The following is a 17572-nucleotide window of genomic DNA, read 5'->3' on the forward strand; positions in this document are numbered from 1 at the left end:
TGTGGCCTAATCAGGATTGGACCCTTTCTGTCTTTTTAAATCTTGTTAAAATGGCCATCATATCTAGTTTGACCCTGAGGGCTTAACTGCACATTGCATTTTCCTTTACCCTTCCTGTTCTCTCCTGTGCATGCACAATCAGAGATTTATAACAAGTTTGGTACAGGGAATTAATTACCAGGCAGACACAAGCTTGACTTTGACTAGGATCTTGGCACACGAAGAAAGCCTTCCCGATCTAAAACAGAATACGGGCTCTATTTGTCTCACTGAGGAAACCAAAGTGTACTAATCAAGACCTCAGGAAAATAGCACTCTGGGGTGGTTTGGATCAGAAAAATTTCTCCAAAAGTGTACTCACTAAGAAATTTCCTGCCTCTGTCCATTTAAAACATGCATAGGATTGTTTTCTAGTAGTTTCTGAATTCCTTCAGATAATGCTTGTGTTAACAACTCACAGAAAAATATCAACATGGATGCCTTAATTTCCCTTCCACAAGGGCCCACAAGGTTTCTGTGATGAGGTATGAGAAACCTCAACTCTTAACCAAATTGGAGAGAAAACATCTCACCTGGAGGCAAAAAAAAAATTGTACTCTGCCTTGAAGAGATCTGTGCAGGCCCACACTGTCCCCTGTCAAAGGAAGAAGCAGATCAGTAAGCCATATCTGGTAGGAGATTGAAGAGACATGGAGCATACAAAGAGCTGAACCGCTTTAGCTTTCTTCCACACACTAGGGACTGTTTTATTTCAGATGCTCAGTAAGAATATGTGAACATTACTGTATCTTGGACACATGGGGAAAGGAGGGAGAGAGCTGGTACCATACATTGTAGGGCCACACCTGCAGCCTCATCCCTACCTCCTTAAAGGCACAGGCCTCAGCCAAACAGTGACACCACTCTGCGCATTGTCACTTAAAGCATGCCAGCACCAGGTATTGTCCCAAGAACATGGGCTGGCCGTGGGCACCCAGTGGTCACTGGCAAGGTACCTCCTGGCTATATGGACATTTTGGAGGGTGCGGCCCCAGGGTCTGCTGCTCCCTCAGATTCATGCCTGGTTCTGAAATCACTGGACTATTATGCTGCTTCAGACCAATGCAGATACCCACCAAAATCTCTTTTCCATTAAGTAAGGAGTCTTTTTCCAAGGGAGGAAGCCTCTTCACTGAGTAGAAGTTAGTATTTTGATCAACCCATTGATACATAATGAAATAAATATTTATATAGTGCCTTAGGTGTTCAAAGCAGCTCAAATAGAAGGGTCAGCCATCGTGAGTACTTGTATGGGAAACCACCAAGGAAGGCTGGGGTTGCTAGTTGCTTGCTATTCTCTTACTTCGAACCCTCCTCCCCTGGCTGAGGTCATCTTCAGTAGGTTACAGCTGGATGGCCTATTCTTATTCTTAGGTGTTCAAGTGATCTAAAGTGCCATAATGTCAAAGCCCACTTATGGTAACACGAAAGGGGTTTCAAGTCAAGAGATGTTCAGAAGCGGTTTGATGTTCCTTCCTCTTCATAATGATCCTTTCCAAATGCTAGCCACCTTCTGAGATATGACAAGATCAGGTTAGCCAGGTCAGGGAGGTGTTCAAAGCACTTCCCATTATTATCTCAAATGTCAATAATGGAAAACCATGTTCAGTAGATAGGCAACAGTTTGTACCTGTGATACATACAGGCTTGGCAGAAGGTACAGCAGATTTATTTATTAGGCTGAAGAAGTCACTAGAAGCCAGAATTAAAATGTGTTGAATTAAGTGTAATAGGGTATGTGTCCCAACTGTGCATTCAAAATAAATGTACAAGAGTTTCAAGAACTTTGCAAATGACTATTGTTTCAGTTTCCAAGGAAACAGATGCTGAATTGCTGCCCACATGATAGCAAACAAATCACTATAAAAAGGAACTGCTGCATGTATACTGAATAGATGAAGCTTTCTAGTTTAAATCTTTTATCCAAACATCTGTGCTGAGCTCAAATGCAAATGACTAGAATTAGTGTTTCTCAATGACACCAAACATGATCATCTACAAAAGATATTTTATATTGCCTTTATTTTAACCCTTTCCTTTTCTGCTACCACAACATTTAACCATTAACAATATCCCTAATTCCTCTAAGATAGAAAAAAGATTAAAAATAAACAAACAACATTTTAAACAAGTTGAAGTTATAAACAAAACATCTAGTTCATGCTCAAGTGATCTGAGAATGAGATAGTACTGTAAAGCTTAGCCTCCAATATTGTCCTAAATTCTTACATTATATAACAAGTATTTGTCATATTCTTCAGTATCAAAGTATAGGCAGCAAACTGTTAGTTATACTCCTCATTACAGTTTCTGCTTGTTACTCCTTTCTACTGAAAAGTGATGGTTTGTTCACAAGCCCTCTTATTATTTGTCCCAACCTAATGGAATGGCCAGCCAGAGAACACAGAACACTCTGATGACAGCTTTAAGGTGATGCCCTTTTGCTGGCCTGGGTCAGTTGGTTTTTGTGTTGGACTTCCAAGTATTCTTTCTTCATAGAATCATAGAGTTGGAAGGGGCCATCCAGGCCATCTAGTCCAACCCCCTGCTCAACGCAGGATCAGCCCTAAGCATCCTAAAGCATCCAAGAAAAGTGTGTATCCAACCTTTGCTTGAAGACTGCCAGTGAGGGGGAGCTCACCACCTCCTTAGGCAGCCTATTCTTCTTCTCTGACTAAGTCCAGTGGCACCTGTAAGTCGAACAAAGTTTAATTCTGGGTATAAGCTTTTGTGTTCATGCCCAATGCCCAGAATTAAACGTTGTTAGTCTTGAAGGTAGCACTGGACTCAAACTTAATTCTATTGCTTCAGATCAACATGGCTACCCATCTGAACCTGGTCTCATGTATGTATGTTGGTGAGCTGATAGTAAATTTATTTTGATGATAGATTTCTGTAATGTTGGTGATAGTATTTTGTTAATGTTTTAATAATGTTGTTTTAAGCATCTTGAACTTGATGGAAAAGTGGGATATAAATGTTTAAACAACCTAAAACAAATCCTGGTACAGAGAATAATAATATATGTCAATTTCTTCATTCAGAGTCCTTTTTCTTTTGTAGGATTTTGAATTAAATAATGAACTGAAAATGAATGTTCTAAATCTGCTAGAAGAAGTTTTGAGAGACCCGGACCTTTTGCCACAAGAAAGAAAGGCTACGGCAAACATACTGAGGTAAAGAGACTAGAATGAATTAGTTAATACTATGAAGAACAAAGCATTCTCTCAATCATTAATTCTACCTACCCACAGTATCTTGGACACCTACCTCGAAGAAATGGACTTTAAGATTATGTACACATATTTTCTGTTCCATCTTTATTCCGAACTATTATGCTCTTCTTTCTGACAACTTCTGATAACAGCACAATCCTGGGGGCCACTATGGTTCCTCTGGTCAGGTCTCTAAGGAAAACCACACAAGCTGGGAACCAGGCAAAATAGCTCTGCAGCAGAGATGTTTAGGCTGCAATGCTACCAGCATCCACAGTAAGTCCTGGGGATGCTTCAAAGGCATGATAGTATTGCTGTGATGACCAGGAGAAACTAATCAACCACAAGGCAGCAACCATGAGGAGTTGGCCGTAGGAACACATGGGAAGAGGAGGGAGAGAGCTGGTATCATACAGTGTAGGGCCACAACTGCAGCCTCATCCCCACCTCCTTAAAGGCACAGGCCTCAGCCAAACAGAATGGAGAGTGACACCACTCTGCACATCGTCACTTAAAGCATGCCAGCACCAGATATTGTCCCAAGAACATGGGGCTGGCCGTAGGCCCCCAGTGGTCACTGTCAGGGTACCTCCTGACGATCTGGACATTTTGGCGAGTGTGGCCCCAGGGTCTGCTGTTCCCTCAGATCCATGCCTAGATCTGAAATCATTGAGCAGCAGCTCACACCAGCCTCTTTGCCAGCACTGACACTCTATGGTTGGACACCAGGCACTCTGGAGAGTGAGTTGCCAGCAGAGAGAAAGGCAGTGTGGGGTCTGCTGTCCCGTCTGCAGGCCCCCTAGAAATGTCATGTAGTCATGACTACATGACGTTATGGGCAGAATCATTGCATGCATCAAGGCTGCAGTACCAGGCCTGGTCTTAGGGGATGCCCTGAGCCACGAGGGACCTCTGAGCATGTCCAAAGGTTTCATTCTATTGCTTCAGGGCAGACAGCTCCATCCACATGGCGTAGCCCAGAGCATAGACATGCTGTGCCACTGTGCACGAAAAACGCGTGACTGTAATTCACTGCAGAACTTTCCCTAAAAGTATCAAGAGCTACCCTAGCATGCTGTACCACCAGTTCATTGTCACAGGGTGCCTCCCAGCTATGCCAGCATGCCTCAGGAGAATGTGAAGGCAGACCCAGATATCCTCAACCCCCTGCCACCCACAGGAGAAACATGGGGCAGCTAAGCTGATGGTTGGGACGCACCGTGTGACAATGTGTGCAATTTCCATCTTTGGAGATTTTTAAATAGAGGCTGAATAGCCATCTGACAGGCTGATTCTGTGAAGGCTCAAGAGGGTAGCATGTTAGAGTGGGTGAGTGATTGTGAGTGTCCTGCATAGTGCAGGGGGTTGGACTAGATGACCCAGGAAGGTACCTTCCAACTCTATTATTCTATTATTCTAGTAGTTATGCAGACTAGAATCGGAGCAAACAAAGTTCCAGTCCCCAGTCTGGCATGGGAGCTTTCTTAGTGACCTTAGGCCAGTCACATGTTCTTGACCTGAGCAACTCACAGGATTGTTGTGAGGAAACATGGAAGAGAGGAGGACAATGTAAGCTGCTTTCATTCCCTGCTAGGGAGAAGGGAAGAGTATAAATTTGTTTGTTTGTTTATTTATCATTGTATTTCTATACTGCCACTCCCAGAAACTGGCTGGCGGCGGTTAACAAAAACAAACAACAATGTCAGTTAAAAGTACCCCCCAAAAAACAATTTAAACAGGTATAAATACAAGTGCAAAAAAATATCCAAGAATGTAACCTCAGAGTTAGAAACACCCCATTTCCATTGTCCCTTATTCTCTTAATGGAGATGTTTAATTTTCATTGTGGTCAACTGTTTCCTGTGCAATTCATTGAAGAAAAATAAACTAAACCCCCACAAAACTGCTATTCTCCTAGGTTGGCTGCACCTACATTGTTGGGTTGCCCATTCTGAAGGTACTATCTGGTTGTTGGTGTTCATGTATTCACAGTAAAGTTGATTATTTTTGTGTTGCCTTCATCGTGGGGTGGGCCACACCTTCCTCACACTGTTTGAAGCCAAGTCTGCTTCTTGGATGCAGTATCCCCTGGGGAGCCCATGATCTTCTTGCAGAGCTGACAGCTCAGGGGTAGAGGTTTCCAGAGGGGGCCCCTGTGCCAGTTTTTTTTTCCGCCAAGGATTGTTTGAGATACCAGCCACTCACCAGGGTGTGGATGGATTTGCTGGATGTGTCCTGCCTGTGGAAGAAACCCGTTGACACGGTGCACACACTGGGATGTGTACCTGGATGTGGCTACCCCAACTTTGAGTATCCACTTGAACACATGGCTGGCATTCCACTCCAGACAGTTTGTGGCTAGTCATCAGGGATGGCTGAATAGGCCACTCCATACTCTGCAGGGATCCTAGCTCAGCAATGGGTGAGGCTCAGGGTGATACTTCTGGGGTGCCAGGGTTGACATTGCATAGGGTCAGCTGCACAGTGCTATGCTGCTGTTGACCCTGGGGTCATCTGCCACTTTTAGCCCTGAGATATTGGAGGAAGGGGTATAGTCAGGGTGCGAATCTTGCACTAACCTTGCTCCTTCCTGTAGCTGCTGGACCAGGGTTCTGTTGTCAGGTGGTAGGCTGTTGTCTTGGATGCTCCAGGACAGCCTGCCTGTGGAAAAGAACCAAGGTGGGCATTTGTGGTAGCAGGGGGCACCCTCCATGGGAGCAGTCAGGAGCACAAAGGTCTGATAGCTCTCTGTCACTGTTTCCTCTGCTTGAGTTGTGCTTCCATACTGTGCACTCATCTCCCAGTTGTGTGTTTGTGCTCCAACCATGGTGCAATATACTAAATCCTATAGTCATTGACTTGACAGAGAAGGCCTCATTACATGCAAATTTGGCATTTGGCCTGCCCATGCACAAACTAGGGTTTATATTGGCTGCTAGTGGCTGGCACTGGCTGTGACAGGGTGGAGGGGATTTAGCTGGAGCTGGTGGCTGTTGCCTGCAATATTCATGGGGCACCAGGGGAATGGCAGCTGATGAGAGGTCGCTTTTTACAGTTACTGTTCTCACTGGCAGTCTTCAAGCAAAGGTTGGATACACACTTTTCTTGGATGCTTTAGGATGCTTTGGGCTGATCCTGCGTTGAGCAGGGGGTGGGACTAGATGGCCTGTATGGCCCCTTCCAACTCTATGATTCTATGATTTTCCTGGGCATAAAAGAAGCCTACGTTCTGGGAAACAGTTTCTGTGCGTATATCTCTGTGCTGTTACAAACATCATAGGTAGCGATTATAAACCTTAATCATTCTTCTATCAGAATCCTTACGGAGTGACTTCAAGTGTTCTCTCCTGTCTGCCAATAGGTTCAAAATCTGTATGTGAAATATTTTCTTCATTTTTTTAGGGCACTTTCTCAAGAGGATCAAGATGACACTCACTTTAAAATGGAGGATATATTGCAGATGGTGAGTTCATCGAGAAAATTATGACAGGCGCAAATCACAAATATCACATATAGCTGTGTCCTCACAGCAACCTTTATAGTAATTTACTGTTCTTTTTTGCATTTGGACTTGAGCATGAGAACAGCCCATGTTCCAACAACTGTTGGACACAGATGAACAACTGTATATGATGCCATATTGGTTAGTATTGGTTAGTATAGGTTGGTTAGTAGTTGTCAGGTCCACTGTGAACCTCAATTAACCTTAACAGTCGAAATAACTGCTCTAGATACTCCATGGGATCTCGATAGGTTATTGAAGACTTAGCATGCAGGTCAGGATTAGTGCTGGCTTAGGTTGTCAGAGACGGTTTACTGTAAACAAACTTACATTGCTATAGGTCATCTGGCCACACGTCTACAAAGCATCATTTGACACGTTCATCTATCAGGCCTATCACACGGGTACATCACTTACTAGGCAGTTCTGAAGCATTTCTCAGAATTAACATAAACATCCTTGTTTCCACCTGGTGCAAATTCCATAGCTTTGTTATTCAGTCAATGCAGACAAGTCTGAAAATTAATTGCTTGCTTACCACATATAGACACTATGTTACAGTTCTCAAGCAAAACTAACCTTGCAGCTAGACTTACACATAAACAGTACTTCAAAAGTGCGAACAGGCAATTCTAGGGATATTGCAGAAAGATTAATAATGTGATATAAAAGCAATCTAAATCAGGTGAGAAAGAAATGAAAGAAATTGAGGTTTTTTTGTTTTATTTTTGTTTTGCTGATTACTTGCTTTTTTGCTTACAGTTAGAAAGTCCAAAACCAGAGTGCTTTGAAACTTTATCAGCTATGGAGCTTGCGGAACAAATAACACTCTTGGATCATATTGTTTTCAGAAGCATACCCTACGAGTAAGTGATTTTCAGTTATAAGGATGAAAATATTTTGTAAATGGAGTTTTTGTTGCTGTAATAGTTTACAGAGGCAATAGGCATAAAAGAGAAATGCATGATAAAGCTGTCTTTGGTGTAGCTAAGGTTTATTGTAGATACACAGGTAATGAAGCAGTGACATCAAAGACCTGAGTAGTAGAATGATGTCTACATTTTAGTACTTTGTGGGCAGCATGCAAACATTTTTTGAACAGGTTTTTATGAGAGGTGAAATTGGCATGGTCAAATACTATCTTCCTATTTGGCAAAACCCAGATTGTTCCTCTCTGGTGGGAGTTGATTGCAATGGATTATTGATTCTGTTGACTTACTGCACTCCCTGTTAGCTAATTGACTCCATGCATGAGCACCCTATTTGAACTCTCAGACTGGGAGCTTTGAAGTCATTCTCAATATCAAAGACAAAGTTGTCTTAACAGGATGTTAAGATATTTTATCAGCAACAAAACCATCTTTTATTTTGCATATACAATAATGTTATACAGGACCACCTATCTGAATATGTCTTAGAGTGCAGGATTCAGCGCGGTGTCTCGCAGATCCTAGTATGATTATATTGCACTTGCTCTCCTTATTTATTTTAAACATTTATAAACCCATGTTTTCCCCAAGAAACTGGAACCCTATGTGGGTATAAATAATAAAACTGATATATCAAAAGTAATAATTGAATTAGTCAGCAAATAGCAAATTAAAAAAATCTAAGCTGTTGCTCATCCTATGAGCCTTTCCAAAAAGTTCAGTTTTCCATCTTCCATAAGATGCAGAGGGATGTAGATATCCTAACATCCTCAGGAAGACTTTTCCACAGCAGTGAATGGGCAGTCATTGTTCATACTCTCTGAAAAATCAGAATCACTAGAAGACATTCATGTACTGAGAGGAGCTCCCACATAAATCCAGCTGGGAACAGACTATTGCCCATTTGAAGTCCTATACACTGGTAATGGAAACAGCTAAGGAAAATTACTTTTCTGTCCTGGTTGCATCCACTCAGAACTTTCCTGCATAGGTTTTACCGTGTTTCCCCCAAAATAAGACCTACTCTGAAAGTAAGACCTAGTGGTACTTTTTCATACACTGCTAGTATAAGCCCTCCCCCGAAAATAAGACCTACCTCTAATTGGCCCTGCCTCGGTCAGGCCACACCCCGTCCCACCCACCCAGCCGACAAGGGGCTCTCTACTGGCATTGTGGGCAGTTTGCCCCCGGATGCTCCCCAGGACACATGTAAGTGTCATTTTAACATGGTGGTGCCATTTTCAAAAGACAGAAAAGTCCATGTGGGGGGAGAGGGAAGCCTTCCCCAAAGAGCTCAGGTGCAGATTGGGGGCAGGGGGGGAGGTCCTAATGATAAAGCCAACGCCCCTGCAGGCAAACAGTGGGAAGAAGGCTCCAACAGAGCATCCACCCTGCTACCTGGGGGGGGGGGGTCGAGCCAGACACCACAAAGAAGGAAGAAATATAAGACCTACCCGAAAATAAGCCCTAGTGCATTTTTAAACCTAAATTAATATAAGACACTGTCATATTTTCGGGGAAACAACATGGTAAGTAAGAAGCTCTTTAGAATTTAGAACCCTCCTTCTAGAACCATTAGTTGCTACTCTGACACATTTGCTCAATGCTTCATGGCAGCATTTCTTGGCAGCCAGCTTGGTGTAGTGGTTACGAGCAGCAGCCTCGAATCTGGAGAAACTGGGTCTGATTCTCCACTCTTCCAAGTGCAGCCAGCTGACTGACCTTGTTCTAGTCACAGTCCTGTTCTCACTGAGAGAACTTCTCTCAGAGCTCTCTCAGCCCCACCTACTTCACGGGGTCTGTTGTGCAGAAAGGAAGGCGATCATAAGCCACTTTGAGAGTGTAAAGTGGGGTTTAAAAACCAACTCTTCTCCATTTGGGTTGCCAGGTCCTCCCTGGTTTCCAACAGGGGATGGGGGGTAGGTTTGCTAGATCCAGATTGGGAAATTCCTGGAGATTTGTAAATGCAGCCTGGGGAGGACAGGTACATTAGTGTGGTACAATGCCATAGAGTCCACCTGCCAGAGCATCAATTTTCTCTAGGGGAACTGATAATCTGGAGATGAGTTATAATTCCAGGGGATCCCCAAGGCCCCACTTGGATGCTGGCATCTCTAGACAGCATTCACATGTGTATTAATTTAAAGTCCAGGCTAAGCATAGCACAGTGGCAGGATGTTCATTGAATGCTTTGCTGTTCTTTTAGAAATTACTTTCAATGGTTGCAGCCTTTTAGCTAAGAGTACAAGGCAAAAATAAAGTCAATAAACAACAGCTTTGCTTACCATCAGTATGATCAAATCGTATTGATTGACATCTAGCCAAAGGGGATCAGCTACTGGATCAGTAAATTTCTTGAAAAGAAAAGGAATAGCCTTGGAGTAGCTGTGAGATCATTCTTAAAGAAATTTCCTTAGACTCTAATTAGCTTTCTAACAATTGTTTGCTCATTAAATCCTTATTTGGGGCAAGGTTCTCAGGCAGATGGTGGAATTTTAAAAGCTACTTATGCCATGGATTAATGCTGTCATTTTATTGATTATATTTTGGGCATATGTCCCTTCTCCTTCTTGAATCCTTTGTTTTCTTTTAAGCAAGTGTTGCTGTCGTATGTGGCTTTAAAAAAAACCCTAACAAGTTGTAGTTATATATAATACAGCTGTTTTTAATTTAAATAAACTTGATGCGGGAGAAACTTGTAAATAGATCATTCCCAGTGCTATTAAGTGGGTGAGAGTGTCAACTTGAATTACAGCTGAATTATCAGTCGCCATTCTAAACTGCACTTTTTGAAAGGCTTTTCCTTCTTTTGATCTCTTCCTTTCCCCCACCCAGAGAGTTCCTTGGGCAGGGCTGGATGAAGCTGGATAAAAATGAAAGAACACCTTATATTATGAAAACCAGCCAACACTTTAATGATGTAAGTGGTTATAAAATGGATAGTATTTTTTTTCGGAATACAGGAACACAGAATTATAAATGTTCTGATTTCCTCATGATTAACTGTGAACCCAACCAGAACATTACATTTTACTGAAGTACTTGCTGATAAGTGTGATGCTGACCACATGCAGGAAAGATATCCACTTAAGTGGCATGTGAAGCTGGTATGTCACGTACATCAGTGGTCTCCAACCTCTGGTCCGGGGACCAGTCCGGGGATCAGTTGGTATTGGGCCGCGGCTCCTCCTCATCCTCCTCCCCAGCTGCTGCCTCGGGGGCTGCCCTCCCACTCTGCCGCTGGCTCACCTTTGGTGCTCTCCAGCAGCCACCATGACTGGGGCTCCCCCTCGGCGTGGCACTGTGTAGCTGCTGCTGGCAGCGCCCCCCAGCGGGCGGTGGGAAGTCAGGGGCACCGGCGGGAAAGCAAGTAGAGCAGGGGCTCTGGCAGTGGCGATGTCTTTCGACAAAAGACTACCCCCCCCCGGCCCCAGCAAAATTGTCAAGCGTTGACTGGTCCCCGGTTGGGGAAAAGTTTGGGGATCACTGATTTACATGACCTCACATACAACAGCCTACTAATTGTTGCATTTGAACTGGTGTGCAGCATTAACATGTCAGCTGAGATGTCACAGTGAAGGGCGGTATATAAATGGAAGAAATGAATGAATAAATAAATTTTATAGCAGTTTAAAAAGGTGGAATATGTGGAATTTTTCTGAAAATGTCAAGCACTAGTAGACGAAACTTGTGTTTTAATTAGAAAGAAGAAACTAAAATTGTATAAATTCTGTTAAATATTATCTAACTGATTATGTCTTAGATCTGTTGCCCTAGTTTATTATTAGAGATGCCACATAAGTTCACATTACTTGGGCTCGTACAAGCTTCTACAGCCCTTAACACTCATCTTCATAGAGAGAAGATCATCATAGCAGTATCCAGCTCTGCGTTTCAAAGATTTTTCTTCCTGTGCTCCTTTGACTCATCAATTTATCTTCTGCTCCTATTGCAGAAGGAGGCAGCAGGTGAAAATATTATTGTTTTTTTCTGCTCCAACCTCGCTTTTCTACCTTGTGGAGAGTGGTGCACTCTGAGACATGTAGTTTCCATCTACTGTCGAGGAAGCATCCTGGGAACTACTTTTCTCAAAGTGAACTGGACATGTTGATGCTGCATCTCTGAGGGAAGAAGGGAGCAGGAAGAATGTTTTTTGCAGGCATCTGGGCATTCAACCTGTGAACTCTGTTGTCGCTGCATGCCATAGCAAGTCAAATTAAGGTCATGATTTGAGGTACACAGAATCCCTTGGGATTCCATGTGCTTGGAATCAGGATGAGACTAACTCGGACTGTTTGCCAACTTGGCCAATAAAACTTTTGTCTGAACTTGAGTCTGAGATGACTGCCATCCATATTTAATCATTAACTTTAATATGCTCAGCAGTAATATTTCAGATGCTGTCAACATATCCTATGAATATGTTATTCTTTCCTTAAATCAGCCTGCTTTGGTCCTGTTTTCTTTAACCCTTTTTGCAGTATATATTTTCCCAGCCTTAGTTGAAAAAGATCCAAATTCTGTTGTATATATGATTTAATTCTGTTTTTATAAAATAGCATGCTTTGCATATTTTATATTTTTTTCTTCCCTGCAGATGAGCAACCTTGTTGCCTCCCAAATTATGAATTATGCGGATGTTGCCTCTCGTGCTAATGCAATTGAGAAATGGGTAGCAGTAGCTGACATATGCCGATGTTTGCACAACTACAATGGTGTGCTTGAAATCACATCAGCCTTGAACAGAAGTGCAATATACAGACTGAAGAAAACCTGGGCTAAGATTTCTAAACAGGTTAGTAATCTGTGTGTGTTGATCCAATTCACAATATATGTTGAGGGCTTTTAAAAAAAATCAAAGTTAGTAATTTAGTGGCTTGTTATAGTTCAAAATGCTTGTAAATGCATCACTAGAAAATCAAGGACATGGCCAGCCTTGCGGTGAAGCAACATGAAACATTAGTGACGCATTCCAAAGGTACACCATTTCCCTGCCTCAAGTGTGCTTCTCTTTGAGATTAAAAAACATCATGCTTTCAATGGTTTGCTTGCTCCCCCACCTTCAGAAGCTTGCTTGCCAAGCACCTGCTGAAAATAGCTTCATTGAGGAAGGATGACAAGGAAAGAGAAGAAAAGGACAGTGCCAGTCTTGCGCAGAGACAGCCCAAAACATTCAGAGATGCGTTTGTGGGGGCAACATTTAGTTAAATGTTTAATGTACGTTCTTTATCGTCTGTCTTCCTCACACGGATTACACAACACTGTACAGTCAATGGGACACTCAATAATCAACGCGTTAAGATTTCAGAAGTCTGGAACCACCAGAAAGAACTGAAGCACAGCCCAAGTATTAACATGACACATTAAACAGCACAGAAATGACGTAATAGGATCCTACTGACAATAAGCTATACACAGCAGTATAGATCCCAATGCCAATCTTTTTATCAAAGTTAGTTTGTGAACCATTTTATATTATCTGTGCAGAAAAGCCCTCCTGATTAGTTCAGTTTTGCACAGTTTGCAGAAGACCAGGACAGCAGGAGCTTTCCTGGCCTTCTTGGTGGTCCTACATGATAGAGGCATAAAGGGTTTCGTACGTGATAGCCAATACCTTAAACTGAATACAGTAACCAGTGAGCAACCAATGGAGCATCTACGGAATGGGAACAATATGCATGCTCCATCGAGCTCTGAAATCCTTTCTTTTAGCATTGAACTTCCATCTTTCTATATCATTAGAAAGGCACACTCTGAACAGTTTGCCTGCTCCTCTATTTCAAACAATTTGCAGCTTTCTAGCACAACCTAAGTTGGAAGGGATGAGAAAGAGAACAACTGAACCTATGCTAAAAATGAAGATATGGTGCATAGGGTGAATGCTGGCTCCAGAAAGAAGGATTAGGTGTGTCACATCCTTGAATCTTCTCTGATGTCTGTTAGTGCATTTGTAAGGAGGGGGATCTGCTCAGGACTCCTCCACATTCTGTTACACTACCACCTTTCCTTTTATCTGTCATCAACCTGATCTTCTGCCTATCATTCCCAAATAATTGTGCTGCTGTTTTGTTCTGCCAACTACCCATCCTGACCAACTGAGCAACTTTTACAGTAATGCACGAGCTCACAGTTCTCCCTCTATCTACTGTGCAACACTGGCTGGGCTTTTTTCCTGCTCTATAGAAATATTCTCCTTGGATCCAGCAAATGGATCTCCTTGGATCTCCTTGGATCCAGCCTCTGATCCAGCAAATACAGACACAGGGCTGTCAGAATAGAATCTTCTGCTGCTGATGTGCCATGCACTCAACCTTCATGGAATACCAGATGCTTCCACTCACCCCCCACCCCCACACACTAGTTTGGTTCCTGGTGTGCCTAGGTCCATTCTGCAGACAAATATAAACCTGCTTTCTTAGCTAGCTAAAATTTGGCAGGGAAGATCTCTTGGGCAAGCAATGCTACCTCTGACAATCCCAACTGAACAGAAAAGAAAGACATGAGTCTTAAATCATATCCTTCCTATTGGAATGAGATTCCCAGTGAAAGCATGGTAAAATTAATGAATTTAATAATGAATACAATAAAAATGAATAAATCTTTTTTTAAAAACAAACAAAACCAAAACTATATATCTTTAAAATCTCTAATAACATGAAGTAAGAAGCCGTGTAATTAATGTTATGGTTTCTGAACCTACCTTTTTAAGTCTGTTGTCTGATTTTCTGGAAGCTGCCTTGAACGTTGGATAAGGTAGAACATACAGACTTAAATAAGTAAACTTCTTTCATTAATCATAAAGCATGCATTGAGGGCATGCTCACTGAAGTCAAATCTCATGTAAGTGTGATGCTGACTCCATGCAGTAAAGTTATCCATGTAAGTGGCCCATGAAGCTGGTGTGTCATGTACACGATCTCACACATGACAGCCTACTAATTGTTACATTTGAACTGGTGTGCAGCATTAACACATCATCAGCCTTTATTTCCAAGTCTGAGAAAAGCAGCATGCTTCCACTCTGAATGTATGGACTGGAACATAGAATGAAAAATGCTTGAGCTGTTTGCAGTAGGCGGTTTGCCCATGTGTTGTATTATACTTGAATTTGGCCTCAAATAAGCACTTCTATTTATTCATTACATTGTCATGCTGCATCCTCTGTTATCTTGGAATAGTTTTGTGAAGATTTAAGTTTCGTGAAGATGTGACTAGGCCCCTTATGATTTAGAAAACAATATATTTATTTGAAACTGAACTCATATTTGAGAGAGACTTTCTAGACTGTCACATGTTCTATTTCTCTAGGAGTGACTTTTCTGATTTGTTCTGTTTGTAGACTAAAGCTCTTATGGATAAGCTTCAGAAGACTGTTTCATCTGAGGGAAGATTTAAAAATCTCAGAGAAACACTTAAGAAGTATGTCTCATATTGCTAAGCATATTGGACGTTTATTAAGATAAGTCTTCAATTAACAGTTATAATTGAAACAATACTGTCTCAGTTTTATGGGACCATTTTTAAACATAGGCTTTATGGAGTTTCAGTCTTCTTAAAAATGTTCTCTGAAGTTAGTGCTATATACAGTTTTTTTTTGTCATATTAAACTATTCTGTATGCAAAGATTCCTGTTAGAACTGATAATTTTTCCCAATAAGAATATTGCTTCCTTGATCTTTAAAAACTCTCTAATGAAAAAAAAATTCTACTGTAATTCAGATTTATAAAGGGATGATTTTAAGAGAGAGTCTCTCCCCAACTACTGTCATTTTAAGGTGGATGTTTGAGGGGAATTTGCTACTGAAGACTGCCATCATCTAGCCTCTTGTTGATGGGGTTTTTGTGTTGAATCCCCAATCAAATAACATGGCGATTACATTGCAGCTATGTTTGTTGTATTATGCTAGCAGTAGTATGTAATTATCTACACCCACAGCTGATTTAGTAGTGATTAGGAGCATGGACTTCTAATCTGGCGAGCCGGGTTTGATTCTGCGCTCCCCACATGCAACCAGCTGGGTGACCTTGGGCTCGCCACAGCACTGATAAAGCTGTTCTGACCGAGCAGTGATATCAGGTCTCTCTCGGCCTCACCTACCTCACAGGGTGTCTGTTGTGGGGAGCGGAAAGGGGAGAGGATTGTAAGCCGCTTTGAGACTCCTGGTAGAGAAAAGTGACATATAAGAACCAACTCTTCTTAAAGAGTAAAATTAATACACCATGTCAACATAGTGGGAAAATATCAAATAATTCATATATACATATTCCCAAGAAATTTGGTATTTTCAATACCACCACATGTTTTTGCTTCTGTACATTGTGGCAGCCTCTAGCTACACTGTTCTTTCCAATGTTAAAGTTAGATATTAGAGAAATATGCCAAATTTAGAAACTGGGTGTTCTGGAATTGATTATAACTCAGCTATTCTTGTTTTAGAATGAGCTCAGCCATAATAAGTTAACAGTCTTCTAAATAATTTGAGTTAGAGGCATATGATTTCAAATCCAAAATTACCAAGTAGTAGTAAAATCTGCTTCTTGTCTGTGCAGTTGTAATCCCCCCTCAGTGCCATACCTTGGGATGTACTTGACAGACTTGGCATTTATTGAAGAAGGAACACCCAACTTCACTGAAGAAGGCCTTGTCAATTTTTCCAAAATGCGAATGGTAATTCTTCTTTGTTTGTAGGGTTTTTTTATTATTATTATTATTTTATTTATTTGATTTGTATGACCGCCGCTCTCGGAAACCGGCTCGCGGCGGTTCACAATGTTTTAATTGACAAAGGTTAATTATTGACCATAAGAACTATATCTATGAAGCATTTCAGGGTGCATCAGGGACAGAAATGTAATTTGTATCCAGGGACAATGTTCTATCACCACCTGCTGGCAGATTTTGGAGTATGAGTATTGCAGTTTGCATGCACGTGTGTTCCATTGACACAGAAGAAAGCTGAAGGTGAACAGCCCGGTTTGATATGTGTGATGATTCATTGAAAATGTGCAGACTGGCATCCTACTTCCCTAACTAGTTTAGTCCTATATGAGGACCATGTTTACTTTTGTGAAAACAAAAATGCATTAGGTTTCTGATGCATTTTGAGCAATAACATTTTATAAGAATCTTAGTTTGGACTAAGTACATAAACAGGTTATTTTGGTACTTTTTGTCAAGTAGTATGGCTACAAGTAAAATAGGAAGTGTGTCTGCATAGCAATATGGTTGAAGTAAGACTGATTCTTATTTGAGGCCCAGGTCACTAAATTAGCCCAATTGGCATTCTTTGACTTTCACCAAGCACGGCTACTAGAACCCCATCTGTCCCAAGAACACCTTGCTACAGTGATCCACATGATGGTCATCTCCAGACTAGACTTCTATAATTCAATCTACCCCAGCCTTCCCTTGTCCTTGACCCGGAAACTTCAGCTGGTGCAGCTGCTAGGGATCTCACTGGAATATCTTGGAGAGCCCACATTCAGCAGGTGCTGAGGCAATTGCATTGGTTGCCAGTTGTTTACCAGATCAAGTTCAAGGTCTTGGTATTAACTTTCAAGGCCATCTGCAATCTGGGCCTAATGTATGAGGGACCACTTTATATTTATATTTATTTTTTATATTTATATATATTTATATTTATTTATTTATATTTATATTTATTTATGTTGCAATTTATATCTCGCCACTCTCAGTAAACTGAGCTTGCAGCGGGTCACTCAATAAAATACAAGTAACCCCCTATGACCCCCACAGGGCTCTGCAGGTACAAAAAGGCAGTTGATTCCCAGCCCTTGCGAAGTTTGCCTGGCCTTGACTAGGGCCAGGGCCTGTTGGGTCCTGGCTTCCACCTTGAAGAATGAGTTCCCGGAAGGACTGAGGGCCC

At 41.8% G+C, this 17572-nt stretch overlaps 1 protein-coding gene across 2 annotated transcripts in view; it reads left to right on the forward strand.

Annotated features, from left to right (window-relative positions):
* The window catches only part of RASGRF2 (Ras protein specific guanine nucleotide releasing factor 2), a 121819-nt gene that overhangs the window by 94189 nt on the left and 10058 nt on the right, over window positions 1-17572 (forward strand). For both annotated transcript variants that reach the window (XM_077347481.1, XM_077347480.1), the window contains exons 19-25: window positions 3103-3215; window positions 6657-6717; window positions 7519-7622; window positions 10521-10605; window positions 12283-12480; window positions 15025-15104; window positions 16236-16353. In XM_077347481.1, the coding sequence (XP_077203596.1) occupies window positions 3103-3215; window positions 6657-6717; window positions 7519-7622; window positions 10521-10605; window positions 12283-12480; window positions 15025-15104; window positions 16236-16353 (759 nt within the window). The remainder of the gene's footprint in view (window positions 1-3102; window positions 3216-6656; window positions 6718-7518; window positions 7623-10520; window positions 10606-12282; window positions 12481-15024; window positions 15105-16235; window positions 16354-17572) is intronic.

The sequence above is a fragment of the Paroedura picta genome, chromosome 7, assembly GCF_049243985.1.
Source record: "Paroedura picta isolate Pp20150507F chromosome 7, Ppicta_v3.0, whole genome shotgun sequence".
Taxonomy (NCBI): Eukaryota; Metazoa; Chordata; class Lepidosauria; order Squamata; family Gekkonidae; genus Paroedura; species Paroedura picta.